Below are 19,484 nucleotides of genomic sequence, written 5' to 3'. Positions count from 1 at the left end.
GAACAGCTTGTATTACCTAATGGTGGTTTTCATTGGTCTGCCTTTTGTAGGCCTTTAGTCCTTCAATAGAATGATGTAAAGGCTAGACATTTCTATGGGGCAGGACTTCAACTTGTCCAGCGCGCAAGGTTGAGGGGTATAATAATCGTAAACGATCGTAAAAGCTTTAGTTACGAGGCTTGGGTATTAGGTCGACTAGATGAAATAATTATAGTGAATAACCGTAAGCAACAATTTGTAGTGGGATTACTTTATTCTGTAATACACTATTAACCTTTTATTCAAACACAATGTACGGTAACGAAATCATTTAACATGTACTGAGCAGACTACTCGTCATTTCCGGGGTCAGAAAGGAACTCTAAACCATCAACTTGCTCTTCATCTTCAATAACTAGGTCATTGATACCGATATTAGCATGTTCTGCCACAAGGCCACTTACACGCCAGGCAACACGCACTGCCTCATCAACAATTCTCTCCCACGCTAGTCCAATCATTCTTACAACTTCTCTACGCGATATAGGCGGACAGTTTCCGTCATCGTCCGTATTTCCTACCTTCCACGCCTTCCAGATCGCCCTCAGTCTCGATTTAAAAGCATACATGATCGTTATAATCCAGTGGTTGGACACGCGAAGAACAACCTCCGGGAACAAAGTCCATGCCGCCACCCAAGTTCTCTACTGCTTCTCGAAACAGTCCATTAAGGTGAGCGGGATACCGGTCCACAACTAGCAAAAATGCAGCTCCACTGGGATCAACGAAGTCGGTGAGCACTGTTTCAGCCCATTAAACTAACGACTCGATTCTGGCCCACCCATTTGGGCTGGATGTTAACTGAAGAGAAATATGCAAAATGTTCAGTTCTTCATCGACGGAAATCTAAAAAGTTTTACTAGATTACAACTTTCTCAGTTACTACTCCAATAAGCACAAGGAAAGAGCGGATTTGTACCTAGTAGGATTTTGTGTTGATATGACTTACCCTAACGTTTTCGGGTGCATGCTCCCTTTTTCCTTGCATAACATGTCCGTGCGGAATTAGTCTAGGGAAATTAATCTCGGCAATTCCTTTCCTCCCATCAGCCGCAATCAATAAAGTGACTGTACATCCGTCTTTCGGGTTGCCCCTGGAAGATGGGATATCGGTGTCGCGGTTTCCTTTGTTGTCCATCGAGTAGTTCGGAGGAAAGTCATAACGGACGAACGTTTGATTCATATTGAAAAGATGATCTGGTTGATGTTCTGTTCTCGTAACGTGTCCGCAACTTGTCTCTGAAATGCTTCAACAAGTTCTGCAGCATTCGGTGGTATCTTTTTGGAGTCCTTTGTGGCGCGCCTGTAACTTATTCGATGCCTGAATTGAAATAAGCATGTCTATTACACGGACCGAAAGTGAATGGTACTGTGCCTGCGTTCTTCGATAGAAATGGGACGACGCCGTTAGGGTCAACGAACAATAGAAACGTAATACATTAATATGATTCACCTTTGCATGAATCCTTTCAGCCATGACTGTGATGCCCTAAAGTCCAGTCTATGGGGGCGGTCCCTCTGTAAAGGTTCCATATCTCCATCTGGCAATTCCCCGATCCACTGACGAAATTCCCTCGTTGCTTGTCCTGTGAGATCTTGCCCAGCTACGGGAAAACCCAGCGTCCTTCTATTTTGATACCAGTCTGCTAGAGAATCTTCCACCTCGGGCCAGAAACCTTTAAGCACAAACAATGGCCTAATTATCAGCTGTATACAATCAGTTTCACTTTTCAGTGAACAAGAAAATAGTTTATGTTTAAAAAGATCAAAATCTTTATTTAGACTGGCTGAACGTTGTAAAAATAACTAAATAGGTGATTACATCTTATGCAGTTCATTGACTGGAGTCAGTAATGTTATGCACGATATGCAATGTTACCTTGATGCCAGCTCACGACCCGGGGGGACTCGAAACTGCTAAATCTATACTATAATGCGCGTTGTGGCCGCTAAAAAGGAGGCGATTTTTGTTTCAAAATTGGGCCTCGGAAGTGCGTCGAATTCTTGCAACTTTTGGCTTCGTAGGTGTGGATCATAAGTAAGAGTGTCACTGAGGGTGTCATACGTCGAATATCTTGGTGGTTTTGGAATAAATAACAACTGTTCAGAGAGCACGTCGACTGGAGAGCTCCGCTCATTCTCAAAAGCATACACAAACTTCACGCATATTCTCCCTGCCACATCAATGTTAGCTTCCAGCACGTATGTAGTGCTATACAACCTGGTCCATGGTGCAGGGTATTAGCAGGGAGATTAATGATTAGCCTATTCTATTTTAGTTCTATTCGAGAAACACTGACCGGAGTGATAAGGCAAATTCTGGGTGTATTCCTGTTTCGCCTATTCCTGTTCCGCCTATTCCTGTTTCGCCTATTCCTGTTTCGCCTATTCAAATGTATTGCTAACCTCCCCACAGACGTAGGAATATGAATCGTCCCTTACTATAGTGTTAAAGGCTATCATTAAGAATAAAGTCTGAAATAATGGATTTAGCGACATGTCAATTATTTCAGTATTATTCGGAATAACTTTGGAAAATTATACATAGCTTACATCGGCTTATGTTTTAGCTTATTTTAAAAGGCAAGAAATAAAATAGTAAGAAAATTTTACCCTTTCATCAGATTTGAGAAAGGTTTCTTAGGCCTGCATTTTATATTGTGGATTCTCTTTCTTTTGTCTTAGTCAGTAACTAGCTTCGTAATAGAAAGAATACCTATAGCTACATTGTTCTTTACTATGACATGGGTTTTACAGCTGATTTTGATCAAATAATTATGAGAATGTACAGTATTATGTATCTTTATCAAAAAGTCATGAATTCCTGTTTTTATAAAATAAGCGACTGCTTTACTCTACTTAATCTATTAGTTTTTACTGTGTGTCAGTATGGTCATATGGTCAAATAAGTCCCGGACTGTCCCCGCTTTCAAGTTGACTCTTTCAAAACGGTCATGGCATGGTTTGTTAAAAAAGTTGATGGCATTTGATTAGTCAAATTGTCATCACATCGTTAACATCATCCAATTGTCCCCTCACGTTTTCCCCATAAAATGGACATGCATCCCTAAGGTTCCCCCTGGGAGAGTCGATTTATTGTAGGGGTACTGGAAAGTAGGCGAAACAGGAATAGGCGAAGCAGGAATAGGCGAAACAGGCATAAACCAAATTCTGCAGGGTGGCCTACCGGAACATGCAGTCAGGGTATCAATAAACAGTTATGCCAGGATGGACAAAATATGTACAGTGGCCAGCGCTTGCTCTTTGATTTATTCTTTACTGATTGATGTTGTCAGTTTGAATTGCGTTCTGCATCTCTCCATGCGCCTGGCTTTGGTCCGACAGTGGCATTGGGTACGGGAGTGGGTAGGTGATATGCCTAATATGTGATGCCCTTATTTGGAACAGGACCTGCTGTCACTGGTCTCAATGCATTGTGCAAAATAGCGTACTTTTGCAATCAATCTATTGGGGGTTGCATGTAGATAGCAGCAATAAGTCCCTAAATGCAGTTAATTTCGTGTTTAACCTTTAATAAAACTTCAGTAACGTTAGAAATTTAATGTAGTTCAATCATCGTGCCCATTTAATTAATGTATATTACATTTCAACTTTGCCCGCTCCATGGGTATATGCTAGTTTTAAGAATGGAAGCTTATTCCCACCTTAGGTTTTAACCGGGCCGTTCAAAACTCCCCATTTTTACAAGCGTTTCGCGATAGGTTTCCTTTAGCCTGTGGAAATCGATTGCTTACCATTGCCAAGTTGCCGGTATCTTCTCATTCGTCGTCGTCGTCGTTGACCCTCTACAAACTCAGTTCTAATGTCATCTTCGTTTCTTATCCAGTCCCGAAATGTCGGCGCCCGAATATTTCGGAATCTTGCAAAATGAGTTGGTGTCTGCCCATGTTCCAGCCCTTCTAAATGAGCTAACCAATATTCATCCAAATAATCGATTTTTTTGCTGTAAGGAGTATGCCTGAAGCCGTCGCCTTGGCGGTCCCCCCGCCTCGTCCATCGCCATATTTAAACAGCATGAGCAAAGAACCAAAATAATTCAAAAGCAGATCATTCGTCTTCGTTTGGAAAACAAAGTTTGCAGTGTGGGCCTTGATCAGGCGCGTGTCATGCCCCATAGGCATTTCTAGGCCTTACATCATTCGATTGATTGAGGGGCTGATTGAAGGCCTACAAAATACCACCATTCGTTCAGGTAATACAAGCTGTTCAATCTATTATTTTGCTACCCCTACTATATTACGGTATTATCAGAACTTAGAAAATTATATGACATGGACTCGCGTCGAGGTAAGTTGGATTCTCCCGTATATGTTTTCGAACCGGGGCTTATATATACAAGGCGAACTGTTCATTCCGAGTTCACAGTCGCATCGTCAATCTGATTGCATTAAACATAGCATTTATGACTTTCTTTTAGGTCGACACTGACAAAACTTCGAAAGGGAGAATTAGTCAAAAACGTAAGTAATACGGAGGCGAGGACCTCATTCACAGACGAGGCTCTCATGGCGACCTCCAACACAACACGGGACATGTTTTCTGGACGAAACTTAATTAACAGGCGAAGCCTTCATATAAACCTCATTCATTAGCAGTTGATGTGAAATACATGAAACATATATGTTTTCATGTCGCGGCCTAAAGCGCGGCGCGAGGTAAACATGTTCAAATAAATTCCAAATTCCAATACATGAAGATTAAGTCGTTGTATTTGTCGTGAAGTGAACTTGCAGGAAAACGATGAAAAATATCTTGTCCGACGCAAAAGCAAGTGAGACTATTTGTGAGAATATATATTGTATAGTTCTCGATCCGAATTTCACCAGATCAGAATTTTTCTTTTTCTGCCTAAATGATATTAGATGCCTTCGAATGGAGCACTGGTTGGTTGGGCTAGGAGTATCGTAACAGCGTGGAAGATGTATGGATCGGAGGAGTAAGTTCCATAGTTAACCCGGATGCCGACCGTCGTCGGTTCGTGGCTGGGGGTCTCCTTCACGCCTGCAGAAATCTTAAGTCTGGACATGCAGATATTATTTCTCCATGAGTAAACGCATTTTCAGAAGACTATAGTGTCATGAAATGTTCACAATAATGATAATTCAGTTCATTGTATATGATTGCAGCAGACAAGTCCTAATATGTTTCAGTTGAGTTGTTCTGCAAAACAAAACAAACATTGTAGTTCACTGATAGCGTACCTTCCTGGAGTGAAAATAAGCCGTCATGGAGCATTACTGCTAAAGATTGCTAGCAAGTGGTAACATGTGACACCGCACATATTAAAGAATATTTCCGCGTAGGCCTACATCTCAGCCGTCTGTCGGGCTATACTAACTTTCATTATTTTCAGGGCAATGTGTCTGATGGTCGTGGAGCCGGTTGAAAGCAATATTTACGAGATCAGGAGACTAGAGTACTGTCTTCAAGAGACAGAGCCGAAAATCAGGGTGAAAATGCTGACGCTGCGTGAGATTAGTGAGAAAGCACAACTGACGGATGATCTGAGGCTTTTCATGTACGGTCAAGATTTAATGATAGATCGGTTGTCAGCTGCATTTGCAGTGATTTGATATTTTTCACTTAGGCCCCTCTGAATGGGTCATCATGGGACATTACGTTTTTGTCCTGCTTTACCTTATAATTAAAGCGATCCAAACCCTATACATACTTTAAACGATATCTCCCACACTAATGCACGAAATGCAATGCGGTTTTTAGCATATTGTTAGAAATTGTGTTTTCTAATTATCCATTATGACCGAAATGTAATGACACAGGTTTTTTATTATGTAATCGGTCATTTAAAAACCCTGACAAAACTAACTTTTTTTGAAAAAGGTTTCCCTTAAATGATAGAGCACACAATTCTAAGATCTTTTGTTTTTATCACATCAAAATCGAACAAGCGATGGTGGAGATATAAAAAATTAATGCAATTTTATGGGACGAACTGTGTAGACAACACAATGGTTTGCCATTCCAACAATAGAACACACCTATTCACGCCTACTGTTTTGATCTAAGTGCGCTCTCTTAAAATGGCCATATCTAGAGTTCTGATTGGTCGAGTCTTTCAAATAAAGAGTCAGTTCAGGGCAAGTTCCCTTTGATCCCACATCTCTCTCGTGCAATTTACTGGAAGCCATGATGAAGCTCTTTTTAATTCATCTACAAATTGAGGCTGAGGTGCACAACAATGATGGAACGACCAAAATTTAACGAAAAATATTTACTCTGCACATGAGGTACACATATGATATATCGGGTTACAAATACATACAATATAAATTATATTGATGAGAACGATCTAAGAATTGAGGCAGATGTGTTGCTTAGCTGCAAACTGCCAAACATGCGTACGGGTAATCCAACTTACCTCAACGCGATTCCATGTCATAAACATTTTTCTGAGTTCTAATAATACCGTAATGTAGTAGGGGTAGCATCGTAGATCGAACAGCTTGTATTACCTAATGGTGGTTTTCATGGGCCTGCCTTTTGTAGGCCTTTTGTCCCTCAATAGAATGATGTAAAGGCTAGACATTTCTATGGGGCAGGACTTCAACTTGTCCAGCGCGCTAGGTTGAGGGGTATAATAATCGTAAACGATCGTAAAAGCTTTAGTTACGAGGCTTGGGTATTAGGACGACTAGATGAAATAATTATAGTGAATAACCGTAAGCCACAATTTGTAGTGGGATTACTTTATTCTGTAATACACTATTAACCTTTTATTCAAACAAAATGTACGGTAACGAAATCATTTAACATGTACAGAGCAGACTACTCGTCATTTTCGGGGTCAGAAAGGAACTCTAAACCATCAACTTGCTCTTCATCTTCAATAACTAGGTCATTGATACCGATATTAGCATGTTCTGCCACAAGGCCACTTACACGCCAGGCAACACGCACTGCCTCATCAACAATTCTCTCCCACGCTAGTCCAATCATTCTTACAACTTCTCTACGCGATATAGGCGGACAGTTTCCGTCATCGTCCGTATTTCCTACCTTCCACGCCTTCCAGATCGCCCTCAGTCTCGATTTAAAAGCATACATGATCGTTAAATCCAGTGGTTGGACACGCGAAGAACAACAAAGTCCATGTCGCCACCCAAGTTCTCTACTGCTTCTCGAAACAGTCCATTAAGGTGAGCGGGATACCGGTCCACAACTAGCAAAAATGCAGCTCCATCAACGAAGTCGGTGAGCACTGATTAGCCCATTGAACTAACGATTCGATTCTGGCCCATCCATTTGGGCTGGATGTTAACTGAAGAGAAATATGCAAAATGTTCAGTTCTTCATCGACGGAAATCTAAAAAGTTTTACTAGATTACAACTTTCTCAGTTACTACTCCAATAGGCACAAGGAAAGAGCGGATTTGTACCTAGTAGCATTTTGTGTTGATATGACTTTCCCTAACGTTTTCGGGTGCATGCTCCCTTAGTTCTTGCATGCACGTCCGTGCGGAATTAGTCTAGGGAAATTAATCTCGGCAATTCCTTTCCTCCCATCAGCCGCAATCAGTAAAGTGACTGTACATCCGTCTTTCGGGTTGCCCCTGGAAGATGGGATATCGGTGTCGCGGTTTCCTTTGTTGTCCATCGAGTAGTTCGGAGGAAAGTCATAACGGACGAACGTTTGATTCATATTGAAAAGATGATCTGGTTGAATGTTCTGTTCTCGTAACGTGTCCGCAACTTGTCTCTGAAATGCTTCAACAAGTTCTGCAGCATTCATTGGTATCTTTTTGGAGTCCTTTGTGGCGCGCCTGTAACTTATTCGATGCCTGAAATGAAATAAGCATGTCTATAACACGGACCGAAAGTGAATGGTACTGTGTTTGCGTTCTTCAAAAGAAATTTGACGACGCCGTTAGGGTCAACGAACAATAGAAACGTAATACATTAATATGATTCACCTTTGCATGAATCCTTTCAGCCATGACTGTGATGCCCTAAAGTCCAGTCCATGGGGGCGGTCCCTCTGTAAAGGTTCCATATCTCCATCTGGCAATTCCCCGATCCACTGACGAAATTCCCTCGTTGCTTGTCCTGTGAGATCTTGCCCAGCTCCGGGAAAACCCAGCGTCCTTCTATTTTGACACCAGTCTGCTAGAGAATCTTCCACCTCGGGCCAGAAACCTTTAAGCACAAACAATGGCCTAATTATCAGCTGTATACAATCAGTTTCACTTTTCAGTGAACAAGCAAATAGTTTATGCTTAAAGAGATCAAAATCTTTATTTAGACTGGCTGAACGTTGTAAAAATAACTAAATGGGTGATAACATCTTATGCAGTTCATTGACTGGAGTCAGTAATGTTATGCACGATATGCAATGTTACCTTGATGCCAGCTCACGACCTGGGGGAACTCGAAACTGCTAAATTTTAAGAATGGAAGCTTATTCCCACCTTAGGTTTTAACCGGGCCGTTCAAAACTCCCCATTTTTACAAGCGTTTCGCGATAGGTTTCCTTTAGCCTGTGGAAATCGATTGCTTACCATTGCCAAGTTGCCGGTATCTTCTCATTCGTCGTCGTCGTCGTTGACCCTCTACAAACTCAGTTCTAATGTCATCTTCGTTTCTTATCCAGTCCCGAAATGTCGGCGCCCGAATATTTCGGAATCTTGCAAAATGAGTTGGTGTCTGCCCATGTTCCAGCCCTTCTAAATGAGCTAACCAATATTCATCCAAATAATCGATTTTTTTGCTGTAAGGAGTATGCCTGAAGCCGTCGCCTTGGCGGTCCCCCCGCCTCGTCCATCGCCGTATTCAAACAGCATGAGCAAAGAACCAAAATAATTCAAAAGCAGATCATTCGTCTTCGTTTGGAAAACAAAGTTTGCAGTGTGGGCCTTGATTAGGCGCGTGTCATGCCCCATAGGCATTTCTAGGCCTTACATCATTCGATTGATTGAGGGGCTGATTGAAGGCCTACAAAATACCACCATTCGTTCAGGTAATACAAGCTGTTCCATCTATTATTTTGCTACCCCTACTATATTACGGTATTATCAGACCTTAGAAAATTTTATGACATGGACTCGCGTCGAGGTATGCGATTCTCTGTAACGATAATCAAACCACAATTAAGCTACATGCACCCTCATCTGTTTGCAATTTGATATAAAATGTCCATATTCAGGTTGTAATGAATTGCAACATATACTGTGAATTGTTTCTCATGAGGTGACTCGAAAATTGATCAACACATCATAAATGTGTTTAAAGTTTAAGCCAAATTGCGTGTTCAACAATAATGGAACGGTATGGCTCACACCAATTTGCGCTTATATGTGTGCCAAAACAAACTCATCGATGGGAAAATGAACCGTTTTCTAATCTAAATAAACTAGAAACTGATCTTCAAAATCACAAAAATTATATAACTAAATAACAGTTACATTAAATTAGAAACATTCTGATAGATATAAAATGGGATTTCTAAACATGTGAACATCTAACCACAAAAGAAATGAGATGTTTTGCATTTTTTCCATGTTTTTAAAAGTTTTTTACCGCGATCACGAAATTAAACCTGATAAAACTACTTGTAGTCTGTCAAAGTTAATAAGATATGAATATTTCATAAGATGATGACAAATGGAACCATGTGATACCCTTAGATGGTCCATAAAGCACCGACAACATGCTAAACTGCTAACCACAAAAACGTTTGATGATGTGGAGTAGAAAAACGCTTTTCGAAAATTATTCTTAAACCAGCAAATGATAGTAGTAAGATACATTGCGAATATGCTTTCAGAGATGGAATTGAGGTGGCTCTAGTGTATTTCAGGACGGGATACGTGCCGAAGTGCTATCCTACCAAAAAGGTAATTGATTCCCTAAACTTTGCCGCATTTCAAATACAATGCAAAACTCTCAATTTTAAACAGCTGTATCTCATAGCGATCTAGTACACGCATGAACAGAGATATGTACAGGATACACACACATGCAAATGAAACGAAATTTTCCCAAAGGAACCTATCGAACTTTTTCACTTTGAAAACTGTCTCTAGTCTAGGACTGCACTTGTTCCATTTGAGTACCTTCGTTTTTAACCTTTCTGCTTAGTGCGATCAGGGTGGAGTGGGCGGGGACAAGGTTCTGTTATGTGTTTTTAATTCTTGACGCATTGACTATTTCAATTATCAATGCTTGATCGTATTATTCTCCTATGCCAGGAATGGGAAGCCAGGACAATGGTGGAGCGATCCACGGCCATCAAGTGTCCAACGGTTCAATACCAGCTCGCAGGCTTTAAAAGGGTTCAGCAAATACTGTGCGAGCCTGGCGTAGTCGAGAGGTACATCAAAGACCCCGATACTGCAGCAAAACTACGGAAAACCTTCGCCCGGCAATATTCATTACAAGTAAGATATCTACATGTATTTCACTAAAACAAGAACAACAATCACCCAGATTTATTCACCAAAAGAACATGTTAAATATGTCGTTCACAAAATACGCATAACAGTCGTCCAGTAATTAGAAGTAATGTAAAAATATGTACTTGTATTCAACGAAATTGCGAAAACGTTGACGGAAGATTTCATGATCATCACTGACATTATTCGTACCTTCTCGTGCCCATCTCGTGTACATTTTCCGCGTGATTTTTAGTCATTTTTCTGACGACAGGACGATGATGGAGACAGTGCCATACAACTAGCCTTAACAAATCCAGAAAATTATGTGTTGAAGCCACAGAGAGAAGGAGGAGGTAAGCCCCTTTCGAAAAAAAATCGATTTTTCCAGAAAACAACGCGAATGTAGCGCAAGTTCAGAATAAAAACCAAGACTCTCACCATTAAGGTTTTTGAGCGCTTGAGATTTTTCAACAGTTTAGAGATTTAAAAGGCATGGGGATATCTTCATACTCTTGAATGGTTGCAGATATACTGGTGGTGTGAGTACCCAATATTTTTGAACCGATGTGGAGGGAATCATAGTCCCATGCAGAGAAAATCGTGTAAAAATAATATTGTTGCACATGTAAGAGAAGATTTGTATATGCCTGTTCAATAATTTCAGGAAATAACTTATTCGATGGAGATATTCCCAAATGCTTAGCCAAGGTCAAGGGCACACCGACACAAAATGAATACATTCTAATGGAGCGAGTCAAACCAACTGCCTTCTCTGGCTCGATAATGCGGCCCGGTCGAGCTATCAATTCCGAGGAATTGGTCAGCGAGTTAGGAATTTTTGGAGTCCTCATTAGGTAAGAATACATTGTTTTTCATAACCTTGGGCCATGGAGTGTTGTCCCACACAAGTCTTCTCAAGCTATCTCAAATAGAAACCGCCTTTATTCCAGGACTGTTGCAGAAAATATATCGCTTTTGACAATAACATAGTATCCTTGCGATTTTCCAAATGGAAACACGGACCTGCCGAGATGGACAGCATGTGTAGTGAAAAACATGTCATCAGCCTCATAGCATAATTGCCTCAGTCATATTTTGGCCAAAATGTGAAAATTAATTGCCAATGTCACTTTTCTGTGTTATTCAAGCACTATTTACTTATTTAATGGTTGAGACATCTGTTATAAGTTCTTGTTAAAGTTTGAAAGTTTAAAGTTAAAAATTTCCTAAGCGTTAGTCTAAAAAATAGTTTTCTTAAATTTTTTCCCAAAACCTTCAAATAAGTATGTGTTAGGCAATTATGCTATGAGGTAAACGATGTGATAATTCAGTGTCGTTTCTTTCAGCAATGGTGACGAAATAGTACAGAATGAAGGATTTGGTCATGCCATGCGAACGAACAGAGTAAACGCCACCGAAGTGGGGATAATGTCGGCTTTAGGCGGTGGAGTGGACTCTCCGTACCTCATCGATTGATAACTTCAACACAAGCAGTGCAATCAAAAAGGAAATAAACAAAACTAATCAACGAAGCTCGATCATACATAGCGCTGAAATAAGGAACATGTTGCATTCAGCCGAACTTGAATGATATTTCTCACCCGCCAAGCAATAATATCGCCTTGATTGGGAGTAAGTGAACATGTAACTGTGGCAACCCTCTGTACCAAACAATCGTATCGTTCTTTCAATGTTACTATCCCAAGTGCCGATCTGAAAATTGTACTGAACACGGATGTGTGGCCAAAAGGTATAACGATACGTCCTTTTCGTCCCTCACGTCAGGCAAAACCGCGCCTCCGTGCAGCGCAATCTAACGGAAACAGTGGGTCTGCGCATAGTACCAGACCTCCCTTTCGACAAGGATTCCGCTCACAGCACTGGAGCCGTCGAAAACCACACCAAAACAGGGACCAGAGTCAATACCACCCGAGACGCACAGACCGTAACAGAGACTATTCCGAACCAAACCAATATGAACGATCAGACGATCAGCAATGGAGTCCGGAGAGGTACGAGTACCGGTCCCACTTCGATGGATACGGGGACTACTAACTCATATAACCTAAACTTCAGATGTGAGTCATATAACTGCAAAGGATTCAAGCAGTCTGGCGATTATATAACTGAACGATTGAAATCTGTTGATATCCTATGTCTGAGTGTGACATGGTTTGAGACCTGGTGAGCTACACTTAGTTGATGAAGTGTTAAGTCATATTGACTGGGCCAAGTTCAAGGTATTTTCTAAATCTGGGATGGCGGATGCCGGTCCAGAGTACAAAGGTCGGCCCTATGGTGGTGTCTCAATTATCTGTGGTAACAGTAAAAGGTGTAATTTCTTTGAAATTGAAACTGCAAATCCACGTACAATAGCGGTAGGCATTAGAGATAACAGTGGAGCATTGAAACATATTGTTGTGAATGTTTACATGCCTTACTATGGTGGTACGAATAGGAACCAAACAGACGACTACATCGATTGTTTAGACGTCTACAAAGTTTTATTGACAAATACGCACAAGTGTGTCCGATCAAAATGATGGGTGCCTATAATGCACAGCTCCCACGTTCAAGTCAGATAAGTAAGAATTGGCAAAGGGCTAATGGTTTTAATAGGCATAGCCTACTTTTATATGATTTTACGGTGGCCAATAACCTTTGTGTTTTAGATCTTGATTATGAGCAAGCAGTACAACATGCATACTTCTGCATCAAGCGTAATGTTTTTACTTCGATTGACCATGCATTGACGACTGCGAATGGAAAGGAAAGTGTTGCAAAATGTAAAATTGTACCACTGCAAAAAGGTAATGTGAGTGACCACCTCCCTGTCCAAGTTACTTTCACTGTTGAATGTGCCATGAAATGTACTAAACAGAATGCACCCGGGTCCATCGATGGTCTGAACAACTACCCCAGGGCATCCTGGGGGCATAGTGAGAACAATGAATCTTATAGAGTAGCACTCGAAGCTAAGTTGGCAACGTTGCCACTGCAAGACCTCTCTGTCCACACAAGTCGAGATGCAGCAGAGAAATTAGTAAATGAACAGATTGCAAGTGTTAACTCGGCCATACATGAAGCATGTGATGTAACTCGGTGTGTCAAACAAAATAATTGTAAACCTAGACGGTTTTCGTGTCCAGAGTTGGGCTTATTGAAACATAGAAAAGGTTCTGGTGGAACCTTTAGAAGCTTGATAGACCAAGGTCTGGTTCAGTGTATGAGTGTTGGAAAGCTGTGAAGAAAACATTCCGCAGGGTGTCGCGTCAAAAGCTAAACAACATTGAACAAGTGAAAAACCAAAGGTAAAACACCTTGTTTAAGAATCGTAAAATGGGTGCCTTTTGGAATGGCCTGAAGCAGAAAAAGAAGGACAAAGTTGACTCAACCATTCATGCCAATGATTTTGGAGAGTACTACAGTAAAATAATGCAGAATTCTACCCCATACACTCAATCTCAACAAAAAGTTGTGAATACTGTTAATGAAAGGTATAATGATTTATCAAATGGCAATTCTTTTGACTGTTGTGTGCGCTCTGAAGCTGTGAAAGAAATGATTCTATCTCTTCCGAAGAACAAATCTGCTGGCTGTGATGGGATAACATCAGAACATTTACTGTATGGTTTATCCGATACACTGTGTAATCGATTAGCCAATATATGGTTTTATCCTGGGGAGTTGTGCCAAATGTATTTTGCCTAGGTGTAATAGTGCCTGTCCTTAAAAAGAATACCTTGGACCCGAATTGTCCAAATAACTATCGACCTATAACAGTCAGCTCTTTACATATTAATATAGTGGAAGGCTTTATGGTTCCAGTTGATGAATCTAATGATAATCAGTTTGGTTTTAAAAAGGGCAACGGTGTCGAATTTGGATGTGCTCTTTTGCACGACATTGCCTCAGTTGTTAATCACTGTAAATCCCCTCTATTTGTCTGTGCACTTGACACAGAGAAATGCTTTGATAGCATTTGGCATGAAGGCTTATTTTTCAAATTGCTTGATAAGATCCCTGAGTGTCACTGGTTTCTTTTATAAAATTGGTATAGCAGATTATCGGCTACAGTTAAATGGTATTACCTCTTTAAAATTTTCTTGAATGATATGTTATCACTTGTTTCCAAAACTAAGAGAGGCGTTTGTATTGATGACGAAGAGTATACTTCTATAGCGTTTGCAGATGATGTCACTCTGTTTAGTTTAACTACTACTGGATTACAGGCACTTGTTGATGTCTGCGTAAACTATTCCATTGAATGGCGTTTCAAATTCAATACTGTAAAATCGCAGTGTTTGATTATTGGGAAACATGATTTCAAGGAGGATCCAAGTTGGTTAATGTATGGCACTCCTCTCCAGAACTGTAAACAGCTGGATGTGTTAGGAGTGCGATTTAATAATAATGGTTTTGGCAAAGGTTGATCAAAGGTTAAGGAAATGTAGAGGAGCTTTTTATGCCAATACTGAGAATGGTTTGTGTTACCCTGGACTGTTGACTGAAGCGAAGGTGTATCTTTAGTGCACACTGTGCGGCCCTATCTTAATATTTGGGTGTGACACTCTATGTGTGACTAACGGTCAAATCAGTAACATGAATGTACTACAGGGCAACCTGATTAAACAAAATTTAGGCCTTAGTAGAAGATGCCGGACGACATACTTGTTAAGAGCCTTGGGCATCCCAAATATATCGGACCTATTACTACAAAGACAATGTAACCTGTTTAGACGCATGGTGCGGATTGAATCTACTTGCTCAAGGTTTTATCGGACCCTTCTGTCCAGATCTACTTTAACTGGTGCTGCCTGCCCCAGAACGTTGCTGGAGCGTATTCTAAAAGCGGGCGTTTCCCCAGTGGACATTTTATTTAACTGGGGTGGGGAGGAGAGAGCGAGAGAGCCCGCGCCCATGTCTGACGGAGTCGTAGACTCTCTTCGATCTCTCATCCGCTCCCCTACTTACAATGATGGGGGCACTGAGTTGGCCCTGACCAGGCTCTTACTGAAGAGTTTTTAAATTTCATTATATATATTTTATGTATATGGCCCTGACCAGGCCTTTGCTCAAGTGATTTTAATTTACTATACTATGTACTGATAAGTTTAAACTACTATGTACTGTCTTTGAATGTACTTGTATATTTCTTTTCCCCAATTATGGGGGTGCTATAAATATTATTATCAATTAAATAATTACACAGGCCTGGGCTCAACGTATCTTAGGAGTGAGTTAAAATCACCAATTAGGCCAAATTGGTGTTTTCCGTCACTGAGTTATTGTGAGTAGTCTATAAAACCCAAATCAACTCACTATATCAACATCAACTCATCGACCATCGGGTCAACTTGAAAATTACTAACCATGAAAACCACGATTGATCAGCGATTGCAAGAGGCTGAGAGAAAGTTAAGAACATCGGCACGACAAGTCAGCGTCCTTGACAGACAGTTGGACAGACTCCAATCCCGCTCCAAGAGAGCCTACAATAGCACCACCAAGGCCGTGTTCAACAGCATCGTTTTCAACTTTCAACTCCAAAATGTGTGCATCAAGTGCTTTACCTCTCTGCGAAAGAACCGCCGGGAAGAGTCAACTACAAAAAGAAGTGCAAGAGGTGCTACTGATCAAAACAGAACAATGAGTCTTTATAAGCATCAAAACAGTTCTGTTCAAAACCAACCAAAACAGTAAAAAGAGATAATTCAGTGCAATCAGTTCGCTTCGATGCAAATATAAGGCCCTGGGGCGAAAGTCTCCCTTACTAAGAGTCAAGCCCGCTACAAGAGAACCTACAATAGCAAGACCAAGGCCGCGTTCAACAGCTTTCGTCTTCAACTTTCAACTCCAGAAGGTGTGCGTCAAGTGTTTTACCTCTTTGCATGCGAAAGATCCACCGAGAAGAGTCGACCACAAACTTCTGAGATGAGGCCGCGTCTCCCTCCCAATAGCATCCTGACGTAATCAGTAGTTAAAAATTTACTCCGCCTCTCTATATTCCAAACCCCCTGATGAAATCGATGCTTTTTTGTGGGTTGTAGATTGAAGAATCAAAACGTTAGGAACGTGTGTATTGTTTTATACCGCAAATCTGAACATAAACTCTTCAACGTGTGTAAAGTAATCGGAACAGCAACCTTTCCCAGCGGACTGTACTGGATTTTCTCAGGGTTTTGTATACGAGGTAGGAGTATAGCAAAAGCCTGATCTCAGGATGACCCAACAGCGGTTCGGTTTCAATGCAAACCCCTCTTTACAAACCTATGCGACGTGGTTTTCCTTGTCAGACCTGGTGGAATTATCATGACATTGGTTCTCGATCCCTTCCTTGAGACTAATTCCCGATACCGCCGTTTCGGCGTCAAGAGACTATGGGCCATATGAATAAAAAAAAGTATTTACTTTTACTTCACTTTTTGAAGTATTTACTGCTGTCTGTATGAATAAAACTAAAGTAAATACTTCAAGTGAATAGTATTAATTATTAGTAAAAGTGTGTACTATTTACTAGTCCAGTAATTACTCAAAAACTAGTAAATACTCTAGTCCGTATGAATTAAGTGGAGTATTTACTTAGGTTCTCCTAGTAAATACTACAGATTTTGAAGGTAGCCCTTGAGCTGCCTTGAAAGCCAAAGCGACCAGACACACATGTCTAAAATGGCAGCATTTATGCAAGTTCCGCGCCAAAGAAAGGTGTATGAGCCAAGGCAAACATGCCGGGATATAAAATATCGACATTTGTACCGTTTTGATCAGAAATTTGGATGGGTGAACGTTATTTGGATGGGTGAACACTTTATAGATGATGCGACAGGAGAAACTAGAGGTTGTGCACTAACGGCAAAACAGCAGATGGAAGTGTTCCTTCGTCATGTGGGAGACCCAGGCTTTCAAGAAGGTGTCGGTGAGGATATCGGGATTCATCAGTCCACAGTTTCAAAAACCTTTGCAAAAGTTTTGAATCGGATTGTTGAAAAGGCTGATTTATGGATAAACTTTCCTAAGGACCAGGTTGACATTCAAACTGCAAAATATGCTTGGCAGGATAAATTCAAGATCCCGTGTGCAATAGGGGCACTTGACTGTACACACATCAGGATACTAAAACCAGGGCGCAATGGGTATATATATCAATCGGAAACTTGCGATGGTGGTGAGAGGTTTACCAGTGTTGATGCTGAATGGCCAGGGTCCGTTCACGATAGTCGCATATGGAAGAACTCTGTGGTTGGCAGATTCATGAAGAATTCCAGAACGGATGCACTACTGCTGGGGGATGAAGGATACGGAATAGCACCTTGGTTGATGACACCTTTCAAAGACCCACAACAGCCAACTGAGCGATCTTTCAATCGTTTGTTTACAAAGGAACGGGTTATAATAGAGAGATGTTTCGGCCAGCTGAAAAGGCGGTTTCCAATTCTTCAGGAACGTGTCAGACTTAACTTGCGAAAAGTTGCTAGTGTGATTGTAGCATGCTTTGTGCTACATAACGTGGCAAAATACTTGCAGGATCCTGATGACTCTCTAGAGAACCAGGCCAACAACGATGATGATGATGATGATGATGATGATGATGATGATGATGTTGATGATGGAGAGGAGTATAACGAGGCACGAATTCGCCAGCGGGGACAAGACAGGAGGAGAATGCTTGCCGAAATAATCCATGAAATGGATGACTAGTTTACGATTCGAACATTAGACTGATTTGACCCAAAGGCCACAAAACCTGAAGTTGGTGTTATTAACAGTATTTCGTGGAAGGTGCATACATGATAGATAGTAACCCGAGATTACGTTACAATTGTAATTGCCCGTTGTCTGCAATTTCTAGCAACCCTTTTAAGTTTCAAAATGGTTACTCTGCATCATTTCTGCACCACCACGCCAAAAAATTAAATCAATCGTCGTATTTCAACCCTACTTTCATTTATATTTCATCACTAACTACAGAAAATCCGACAGAGAAGCAGTTGCTTGCTGTTGCTGTAGACGTATCAATTTCAATTGTTCAAGAAGAACAAGGCGTTGTAGCTCCTGTGTCGACATTTTCCGTTTCGTCCGTCTCTGGCTGGGTACATTTCTTGCTTTTTCGTGGTGGAGGTGATGGGATTCTGGCTTTCACTTGGGTTCGAGGTGAAGTTGAGACACCTGGACGGGGTGAAGTTGGTCGACTCGTGGTTTCTTCAGCTGTTCCACTAGAAAGAGTCAGAGATGCTGAGTGCTTGGATCCTATGCCCACACTAAGGCCACCTGAAATTAGAAATACATACTGTAGAATCGGTCATGAGCCGTTGTAACTTTCCATGTGGCAGCGCCGGCATTATGAAAATCCATTCCATAGATAGTGCTGATACCTGGAAAGTTGCAACGGCTCCTGATTAATTCTACAGTAATCAAGGGAAATTTGATTTATTTACCTGCCACTAAATTGCTCTATTTTCTGTTAAATTACCAATCCAAAACAATCCCGATTTTAATGTTAATCATTTTCGAAAATTAAGCCCACATAACTTGCACCTCTTCAGGGTGTCCCAGATTACGCTTGTCCTTCCTCACATGGAAATTGCCATAATAACGTGACTATAGAGTACAAAAGGAGACTGGCTTGAGCTGCTGGACTTGGCAATTGGCTTGCACGTAATGCTGGAGATTGCTGGAGCGAGTATTGTTTATCTACTCTATTGGGTTATTTACAGAATATGATGGAACATTCTGGGACACCCTGTTTTGTAATGTTTACAGTTTCTTTAAGACAACAATCAACAAATGGTTAATTTGGACAGGATTTAATATTTACCTGGTGTGCAACTTAGAGATGGATTCGACTCAGCATCCAACAGTTCGAGAAGCTTCTTCTCCCAATTTTTCAGCTTTATTGGGCGATTTCCGGTCCTCGTCACGTCAGCCTTCCCCTTAACGTCGTTTTTCATGTTGTTCAAGTTTTTGGAGATTTGTTTGTCAGTCATTTTAATTCCAGTTTTTCTCTGGTACTCGGCAATTAGATTCACCATTGCT

General features: G+C 41.0%; 2 protein-coding genes across 2 annotated transcripts in view; both read left to right on the top strand.

Moving 5' to 3' along the window:
• LOC135497113 (glutathione synthetase-like) overlaps positions 1 to 15,675 on the top strand; it is a 43,925-nt gene extending 28,250 nt beyond the window's left edge. The window contains exons 3-10 of the mRNA XM_064786831.1: positions 4,478 to 4,520; positions 4,923 to 4,996; positions 5,414 to 5,578; positions 9,842 to 9,911; positions 10,266 to 10,454; positions 10,723 to 10,804; positions 11,116 to 11,305; positions 11,798 to 15,675. Coding sequence (XP_064642901.1) covers positions 4,478 to 4,520; positions 4,923 to 4,996; positions 5,414 to 5,578; positions 9,842 to 9,911; positions 10,266 to 10,454; positions 10,723 to 10,804; positions 11,116 to 11,305; positions 11,798 to 11,927 — 943 coding nt within the window. The 3' untranslated portion in view covers positions 11,928 to 15,675. The remainder of the gene's footprint in view (positions 1 to 4,477; positions 4,521 to 4,922; positions 4,997 to 5,413; positions 5,579 to 9,841; positions 9,912 to 10,265; positions 10,455 to 10,722; positions 10,805 to 11,115; positions 11,306 to 11,797) is intronic.
• A 1,445-nt stretch (positions 15,676 to 17,120) lies between these two features.
• Positions 17,121 to 18,149, top strand: LOC135496493 (putative nuclease HARBI1). Its single transcript, XM_064785853.1, has one exon. It carries the CDS (start codon positions 17,121 to 17,123, stop codon positions 18,147 to 18,149), a length of 1,029 nt encoding a protein of 342 aa, XP_064641923.1.
• Positions 18,150 to 19,484: the final 1,335 nt, after the last annotated feature.

This window comes from Lineus longissimus, chromosome 12 (genome assembly GCF_910592395.1).
Source record: "Lineus longissimus chromosome 12, tnLinLong1.2, whole genome shotgun sequence".
Classification (NCBI taxonomy): Eukaryota; Metazoa; Nemertea; class Pilidiophora; order Heteronemertea; family Lineidae; genus Lineus; species Lineus longissimus.
Note: the sequence above shows the minus strand (reverse complement) of the source record. Positions and strands in the feature narration are given on the sequence as shown.